Consider the following 9,686-nt stretch of genomic DNA (forward strand, 5'->3'; position numbering starts at 1 on the left):
ACTAAAACAACCCTGGGTTGAAGTCTGTATTTTTCTGTATTTTTTAATTAAATATACATCACATATATACTGTTCGAAAGTTTGAGGTCAGTACAATTTTTGATACTTTTGAAAGAAATTTCTTATGCTCACCAAGACTGCATTTATTTAATAAAAAATACAGTAAAATATGATTACAATGTAAAATAACTGTTTTCTATTTGAATATATTTTCAAAGTGTAATTTATTCCTGTGGTGGCAAACCTGAATATACTTTTTTCAGGATTTTTGAGTAGAAAGTTCAAAAGAAAAAAAAATCTAAGTTTACTTTTATACTTTTCTTTTTAAAAAATCAAGAAAAATTATATTTTCATCATGTGACAGCATTAAATCGTTCTCAGATACAGTTGAGTTATGTTTAGTAATATTGTGAAACTCAATTCATGTTTCTCTCTATTGACAGTTTTTCCCTGTGCCTCTGCAAACTCTGTCAAAAAGGATTGTTCAGTCCAGACTCAACAGCACCCTGGTGGGGGTTTTTACAATCGTCCTGGTCTTTCTCTCCGCTTTCATTAACATTGTGAGTCTCACAAGTCTTAACCTCAGGATTCTGTGCCTTAATGTCTCTGATATTTAGTTATTTCATGCACTAGTGATACATAAACTATGTAGTGATGTAGCCATACAACTAACACTTAATCTGTCTCACAATATTTAACGACTTACAGGAGTAAAGACAGAATTGCAAAAATAGAAATCTTTAGTTTTGCAATCATGTTGCTGGTGACACAGAAATCACATGTTTGAGTAATTGACTTTTGATATTGAAGTGCTTCACTGATGTGTAGTGATTAATTAAATGAAATATTGTCACTTATTTTCATCTGAGAAACATTTTCATCTGTCCTTTAGTTCACCTGCAGTACGGATGACCTGAAGAAATGTTTAGGGCAGGAGTTTAACATCAGCCCCAGTGATGTGAATGCTTGCCATGTCGGCAGCTCTTCCTTCAACTACACTCTCTGGTCTCAGGACAGCCTCTGCAACAGCTCGTCACCCGCCTGCAATTTCCCAGAGGTGTAGCACTGTTCTCAGACCAGTTCAGTTTTGTAGTTTTGTGAGAATTTGCTGAAAATTTACTTACCCTCAGGCCATCCAAGGTGTAGATGAGTTTGTTACTTCATCGGCAGATTTGGAGAAATTTAGCTTTACATCACTTGCTTACCAAAGGATCCTTTGCAGTGAATGGGTGCCGTCAGAATGAGAGTCCAAACAGCTGATCAAAACGTCACAATAATACACAAGTAATCCACATGACTCCAGTAACATGTTCGTAATATATCAGTTTTTAAGATTGTTTTTACCTTTGATCCATTGCGTCCAGCTGAAATACAAGTCCCATATCCATAACATTGCTTTCTCCAGTGAGAAAGTCATCTGAATCAGGAGAGAAATATCCACAGATCAAGCACTGTTTACAAGTGAAAACAGTCCAAAACAGTTCTAAACAAATATGTTTTGGATTTTGATGTGAGAGGACAATAGGGGATGGAGTCTTTCACTGGAGGAAGAGTTATTATGAATTAAGTTAAAATGTCTTAATGATGGATTTGTTTATTACAAACGCAGCTTTTCACTTCACAAGTTTTGATGAATAAACCAACTCATTATATTGGATGGCCTGAGGGTGAATACATTTTCAGCAAATATTCATTTTTGGGTGAACTATTCCTTAAAGTAGTCAGTGAGCAGCTACTAACTCGTTTGGGCCAGCTTGAACCAGCTAATAGCACCATGTTCCAAGTCGATATTTTTCAGCAGTGATAGGCCTTTCCATTACAATGCAGGAAAACACAACCCCACCCCCCCAGCCCTAGAAAACAATACATCTTAACACATCCTTCACAGACCATTTCCTAACACTCTTACAGACACATCATCGCTAAATCCAAGTGTTTATCAACCTTCAAATTCTCCACTAAAATAACCTGAGCGGGTTTGATTGATATTGGGCTTTTAGCTGCGTAAATTTGAGCAGGTCTCCAGAGACAATGAGTCACACAGAGCAAAGCCAGAGACACAAAGCGCTGGCAGCTCATTTGTGCACACTGAGGTGGAACTGTCACTGCATTGCTCCATGGGCAGCAAGGGGCGTCGCAGGTCTTTCCTTAGAGATACTGTGGAATTAGATTCTGAACTTCCTGACCCGTAAAAAAGTCTTTCATAAAAGCCTGTTCTACAAAATCTCTGCAAACCCACAAAATCCATAAGGTCTTTTTATCTTGTGTTTTGATGTGAATGCTTGCCATGTCGGCAGCTCTTCCTTCAACTACACTCTCTGGTCTCAGGACAGCCTCTGCAACAGCTCGTCACCCGCCTGCAATTTCCCAGAGGTGTAGCACTGTTCTCAGACCAGTTCAGTTTTGTAGTTTTGTGAGAATTTGCTGAAAATTTACTTACCCTCAGGCCATCCAAGGTGTAGATGAGTTTGTTACTTCATCGGCAGATTTGGAGAAATTTAGCTTTACATCACTTGCTTACCAAAGGATCCTTTGCAGTGAATGGGTGCCGTCAGAATGAGAGTCCAAACAGCTGATCAAAACGTCACAATAATACACAAGTAATCCACATGACTCCAGTAACATGTTCGTAATATATCAGTTTTTAAGATTGTTTTTACCTTTGATCCATTGCGTCCAGCTGAAATACAAGTCCCATATCCATAACATTGCTTTCTCCAGTGAGAAAGTCATCTGAATCAGGAGAGAAATATCCACAGATCAAGCACTGTTTACAAGTGAAAACAGTCCAAAACAGTTCTAAACAAATATGTTTTGGATTTTGATGTGAGAGGACAATAGGGGATGGAGTCTTTCACTGGAGGAAGAGTTATTATGAATTAAGTTAAAATGTCTTAATGATGGATTTGTTTATTACAAACGCAGCTTTTCACTTCACAAGTTTTGATGAATAAACCAACTCATTATATTGGATGGCCTGAGGGTGAATACATTTTCAGCAAATATTCATTTTTGGGTGAACTATTCCTTAAAGTAGTCAGTGAGCAGCTACTAACTCGTTTGGGCCAGCTTGAACCAGCTAATAGCACCATGTTCCAAGTCGATATTTTTCAGCAGTGATAGGCCTTTCCATTTATTTTTCATAGCTGTAATTTTAGACACTGCTCTGAAATGCTTGTCTTTTGATAAATCATATATGGAATAAGATAAGGGGAGAGCGAAAGACTAATGTCTGAATGTTTTTCCTCTTTCTGCAGTATTTCTCGTCATGTGTGCTGCTCAGTTTACTGGCCTGCTCAGTGTTCCTACAGATCAGCAGTATTGGTAAACTCTTCCTCATGCTCTTCATTGAGATCCTGTACGTGCTTATCACGGAGGTGCCTGAGGTCAGCCTTTTTGACAACGTGGACCTACTGGTCATGGCCAATGCCATGTGAGTATCTAGATTTTAGCCAAGTAGCACAGTGTCTTGGAATCAGCATCGTCCTCCTCCTCATCCTTCCTATCATATATTATATGATTTTTTTAACGTTAAGGTTGTGTCTTGTAATATGTTTTTTTTCTACCTTTTTTATTGTGGATGGTTGGAACATGTCCCTACCAAATTTAAGGGACTGCTAAATATTCCCAGGATTTTTTCTAGATCACAGTTGTGACTGAATGTAATATACTGTACACTACCATTCAAAAGTTTGGGGTCGGTAAGATTTTTTTAGATGTTTTTGAAAGAAGTCACCAAGGCTGCATTTGTTTGATCTAAAACAGTAAAACAGTAATGTTGTAAAATATTACAGTTTAAAATAAGTATTTTCGATTTTAATATATTTTAAAATGTAATTTATTCCTTTGATGGCAAAGCTCAATTTTTAAACGTAATTACACTTAGTCTTCAGTGTCACATGATCCTTTAGAAATCATTCTAATATGCTGATTTTGTGCTCAAGAAACATTTCTTATTTTCAATGTTGAAAGCATTTGTTCTGCTTAATACTTTTGTGAAAACCCTGACCAAAAGCATTTATTTGAATGTAATGTATCCTCGCTGAATAAAAGTTTGAATTTCTTTAACAAAAAATCTTGATGACCCCAGACTTTTGAACAGTAGCATAAGTAGGCACATTATCAGTTTTCTACATACTGTTATTCAGTCAACTTTAGCTTACCACTATATATAGCCATGCTAATGAATCCTGTTGAGTGTTTGCTTGCTGATTTGTCCTATTAGTTCTACTGAGTCAATCTTAAAGATAAAATCAGCTGTGCTCTATCCCTCTGATACATTTGCTTTTTCTTTGTCTTCACAGAGAGTATATTAATGGAACAAGGTAAGATAAAATCAATGAAATCGAGACACTGATCTCAAAGAAATGCCAGTGAGCATGTTGTATTCATTGCATGACCATGAAGATTGTGGTCACCACAGGAATAAATCAAATGTGTGACCATGTAGCCTGATGTAGTGTTGTGATGTGATATTAATCATGTTAACAGATTAAGATGTACTTGATTTGATTTGAACACTTTAGATCATCATGCTGTTTGCCTTATGGTGTGAAAATTGTTGATACTCAGTGCTCTGTATGTTTCAGCTGTGCGATAGACACCCGGGTTCCTCTAAAGATCATGACTCCAGTTGTCATCACAGTTTTTGTGCTGGCTCTCTACCTTCATGCACAGCAGGTGGAGTCTACAGCCAGACTAGACTTCCTCTGGAAGTTACAGGTGTGTTTATCTGTGTATGTCTTTGTAATAATGTAGATATTTTGTGAAAAGCTGTTAAATATGTATTGCTGTCCATCAAATCAGTTTGTCAGATACATTTCCCCACTCTTGCTTTTAAAAACATTTTGTTGTAGCTTACACAACTGTTCAAAAGTTTGTGGTCAGTAAGATTTTTTTTTGGGGAAAAAAATAATACTTTTATTCAGCACTTTATTTAGTTTTTAAATGTGACAATAAAGACTTATACATGGGTACAAAGCAGCATAGCTATACCAAGCAACACTAAATCAGCATATAAGAATGATTTACGAAGGATCATGTGATAATGATTAATGGAGTAATGGCTGCTATTCAGCATTGAACTCGGATATCTATATTAAATTGTAATAGCATTACACAGTATTACTATTTTAACTGCTTTTTGATCAAATATATATAGCCCTAGTGAGCAAAAGAGACTTTCAGAAACCTTTCAACGGTAGTATATGTGACCCTGGACCACAAAATCTGTCATAAGTAGCACGGATATGTTTGTAGCAATAGCCAAAAATACATTGTATGGGTCAAAATTATCAATTTTTCTTTTATGCCAAAAATCATTAGGATATTAAGTAAAGATCATGTTCCATGAAGATATTTTGTAAATTTCCTACCGTAAATATATAAAAACTTAATTTTTGATTAGTAATATGCATTGCTAACAACTTCATTTGGACAATTTTAAAGGTGATTTTCTCAGTATTTTTATTTTTTTTGCACCCTCAGATTCCAGATATTCAAATAGTTTTATCTCAGCCAAATATTGTCCTATCCTAACAAACCATATTCATCAATGGAAAGCTTATTTATTCAGCTTTCAGATGATGGATAAATCTCAATTTCAAAAAATTGACCCTTATGACTGGTTTTGTGGTCCAGGGTCACATATACTGGTGAATTTATGTAATATTGCATATTGATCCAGTTTGGCTTTCAGTGTTGCAGCAGAGTTATCCTCTATTTTGTTGTATTCACAGGCCACAGAGGAGAAGGAGGAGATGGAAGAACTTCAGGCCTACAACCGTAGGCTTCTCCACAACATCTTGCCCAAAGATGTGGCTGCACACTTTCTGACGCGCGAGCGGCGGAATGACGAGCTGTATTATCAGTCGTGTGAATGTGTGGCTGTCATGTTTGCCTCTATCAGCAATTTCTCTGAGTTCTACGTGGAACTGGAGGCCAATAATGAAGGTGTGGAGTGCTTGAGACTACTCAACGAGATCATCGCTGACTTTGATGAGGTACAGCGATTTCTGACAAACCTTAGAACTGTTGCGATGCTTTTAAGCTACTTTTAAGTGCGGTACAGTACAGTTGGCTAACTTTCTAGCATTTCATTTTTTAAACCTCGTTTATAAAAGCTGCAGTTGGTGTTGAAAATGCTATCAATCAAGTAAATAATATTAAAACAAAAAATAATAAAAACAATCCATTTAAAGTAGTCTATATATAAATGTCATATTCATAAAATATGCATGTATGTGTGTTTATTAATGTGTTTTTATTTATTAGTATCTATTAATAAATAAATGGAAAACAGCCCCTTTTTTAAAACTAGATTTATACTATATTTTAGTTCTTGCATTAAAGATTTTTAACAGTTGGTCTCTATTTAAACCTGTGTGTGAAACCTACATCTTCACATCTTTCTAAACTGATTGTATTCTTACAAATGTAGAAGTTTATTACCTTCTCATTTCTAGATGAAAGTCATAACCTCATTTCACTTTTCTTGCAGATCATTAGTGAGGATCAGTTTCGTCAACTAGAAAAGATCAAAACCATTGGCAGCACCTACATGGCCGCATCTGGGCTTAATGACTCCACTTATGATAAAACAGGAAGGTCACACATTCGCGCTCTAGCCGACTACGCTATGCGCCTCATGGACCAAATGAAGTACATCAATGAACACTCTTTCAATAACTTCAAAATGAAGATCGGTAAGGATTTGGCTAACCACTCTTAAATTTCCACCAATCAGCTGCCTTATCTATATAATTTTCATTTGGTTCATTTTATGAAATAGTCCCTTTACCCTTGCAAAAAGGCTTTCTGTAGAAATTTAACATTATTTCAGACAAAGATTTATGGGTCATAGAATGACCCATATATTTTACTGTTGTAAAATGAAAAGCCTGTTGTCATGAGAGCTCATAAATTACCTTGTACTGTAGGTCTCAATATAGGTCCCGTTGTGGCTGGTGTCATAGGGGCTCGTAAACCGCAATATGACATATGGGGGAATACTGTGAATGTAGCCAGCCGTATGGACAGCACTGGGGTACCTGAGAGAATACAGGTGAGATGCATTCTACGTCTCTATGATTGTCCAGATATCCTGTATGTACTGTAGGGTCTAAAAGATTGAGTCCACATTGAAAATTAACCCTGGAAATAAATACAGTTTTAAGATATTTAAAAAGTTTAAACAAAGAAACATAATGTGAGATAATTAACAAATGTTTAATATTGAGTGCTGCTATTTTGTGGTTTATTTAACTTTTCACTTAAATAGTTGTTAATGATAATAAGCCCTACATCTTGAAAAAAAAGTGTGCTTATTTGCAATAAATGCTTAATATTACCCAGTTTGATGATATTGAGTTAAAAAATATGATAATTAAATAATAAAATAAAAATTATTAAATAAATAAAAATTGTTAAAAAACCTTTCCGTCACAGTTTTTTCTCAAATTAAAAATGAGGATTTTTCAAATCATATGTTTTCTCTTTAATGCACTTGTCAGAATAACAAAAGTCAAAGATTTTGTTTTTTTCATTTTGTTAAATGTGCTATTAAATTTATAATCTGCAAAGGAGTGGAAAAATGGAAATCAGCCACTTTTCACATTTATGAATGCTTTTTATAACATAATTTTTTAATAATGTCTTGGGAATAATTTATAAATGTGGAAATAGACTAAGAGTTGAACGAACAGTTGTAATCTGGCTCAGAGGAAGATAGAAATCATGTCTTTTGGCAGTTTTTCTGGTGATTAAAGGATAATACAAGACTTCTTCAGCTTGCAAATGGTTGTCAGAAGCAAATGAAATCAGCACTATTTTTGAAATCAGCACCTCAAAATTGTATTTTGAATAAAGTATTGGAAAATGATGCAGAGCGGTATAATATCATTTGAAATAAATACAGAATTTTAATTTAAAAATGTAGCTAATTTGTAAAGAATTTTTCATTTTTATTTATTTTTTTATTTTTTTCAAGTGTAAAACAAAAGCATTTTCACTAGTGGTCTCAGGTTTAGATCAGTAAAACTGTCAATTCTTCCTTACAAACTCTTTGGTCCTTTATAAGTACTCGTGTGCTCTTAATTTCTCTCTTTTTTAGGTCACAACTGACCTCTACCAGGTTCTCAGCTCCTATAACTACACACTGGAGTGCAGAGGCGTTGTGAAAGTCAAGGGCAAAGGAGAAATGACAACCTACTTCCTAAATGGAGGACCCAACAGCAGTTAACACTCAACGTCTAACATTCAGAACATTTTTGAGATGATATGAGGATGAGACGCTGTGGGCCAGGCCTGCCAGGCTGTTGAAGGGCATCCTCTTGGACCAATCACAATAGGATTTGTTCGGAAACAGCCCTCAGCCAGTCTAAGAGTGGCCTCTTTGCACACTGAGACTTCCTATAGGATTAACAGAGGGCTTTGGCCCCTTTATTTAAGGCATGGAACAGCTCAGAAAGACGGTTCATCCTCAGAGACCAAAGAAACAAAGGAATCTCAAGGCATACAAAGCAGTTCTCCCAGTCTTATATTTCTTATATTGCCAAGAGAGGACAGATGAACTGCATTCTCTGCACCTGGCTTTGGCGCTCTCAGGTGTGGCTGGACTGCGATCATACACCACCGAGTGGTCCTGGTGGCTCCATAACAACTGCATGAACACTGAAGCCAATATACCTGTAAAACACATGTTTTATGTGTAAATGATTCATCAGTGTATGTAAAGAGTTCTGTTCATATGGTCTTGTCGCGTTCAACACTGTCTAGGTGATATCACAGTATAGAGATATCACAATGAGCTAATATATGGTAGAAGGCCATAGTGAGCACAGCAGCTCTGCAAACCCTTTATGGTTTCCTGAACTTTGCTGCAGCGACTGTGGTTGTTACTGGTAAGGGAGCGAGCATTGACAGTGTTACCTCTGAATGATCTAGAGTTGAGAATTAAGCCCCGTTCATGCCGCCGCCGACTTGAAACGACCCAAAGTCATTCATTTTCAGTGTTGGGATTTGCTCAGGTCCAATCTGATGGAGCATGTCAATCTGTCTTCAGTCAGAAACTTTAGTCAAGAATCATTTCGACTAAATTTTGTCCTTACAGTCAGCAATTTATGTCTTTAATCATGTGCAGGGTCAGTATTTAAAAAATGATGCATATGACAATTAAATGTATGTGGACCCAAATAGGCCAGCGTTTATGCTTTCGGCACAGATAAATTGACCGCCCACACTGACAAAGAGCACGCACTGATTCTTGTTCATCTTTAATATGATGCTTCATGCACTGTTTTCAACTTAAATACAAAAATACATTTTTCTTCCAGAATGTTAATTTTAGCAGTGTAAACTAGTTTGTTGTCAATAAGAAATGAGACTAAACAAGTAACCAACCAGTATGGTGGATGGTGTGACATGCAAGTCGCTAGCGGCATGAACAGGGCATGTGACTGTCTGTTCCAAACACAAATTTACATTCTCAAAACTACAGACACTTGTATACACTGAAGACACTTTTAAGGACAGAGGAAAACGGTCAAATATGGCTGTTTTTGTATTTTTAACATTTTATATTTTGACTCCAAAAGCCAAACTGTCAATGCTATTTTAGATTATATATTTTATACATTAATGTATTAGAATGCTGTCTATAAATACATACACGCACACACACACACACA

At 36.1% G+C, this 9,686-nt stretch overlaps 1 protein-coding gene across 2 annotated transcripts in view; it reads left to right on the top strand.

Annotated features, from left to right (window-relative positions):
• The window catches only part of LOC107660638 (adenylate cyclase type 5-like), a 104,990-nt gene extending 95,311 nt beyond the window's left edge, over nt 1-9,679 (top strand). For both annotated transcript variants that reach the window (XM_016450017.1, XM_016450018.1), the window contains exons 13-21: nt 444-560; nt 893-1,057; nt 3,258-3,433; nt 4,305-4,325; nt 4,590-4,722; nt 5,739-6,002; nt 6,500-6,704; nt 6,939-7,063; nt 8,111-9,679. In XM_016450017.1, the coding sequence (XP_016305503.1) occupies nt 444-560; nt 893-1,057; nt 3,258-3,433; nt 4,305-4,325; nt 4,590-4,722; nt 5,739-6,002; nt 6,500-6,704; nt 6,939-7,063; nt 8,111-8,239 (1,335 nt within the window). In that variant the 3' untranslated portion in view covers nt 8,240-9,679. The remainder of the gene's footprint in view (nt 1-443; nt 561-892; nt 1,058-3,257; nt 3,434-4,304; nt 4,326-4,589; nt 4,723-5,738; nt 6,003-6,499; nt 6,705-6,938; nt 7,064-8,110) is intronic.
• The last annotated feature ends 7 nt before the right edge of the window (nt 9,680-9,686 follow it).

Source organism: Sinocyclocheilus anshuiensis, unplaced genomic scaffold (genome assembly GCF_001515605.1).
Source record: "Sinocyclocheilus anshuiensis isolate Anshui unplaced genomic scaffold, SAMN03320099.WGS_v1.1 scaffold627, whole genome shotgun sequence".
Classification (NCBI taxonomy): Eukaryota; Metazoa; Chordata; class Actinopteri; order Cypriniformes; family Cyprinidae; genus Sinocyclocheilus; species Sinocyclocheilus anshuiensis.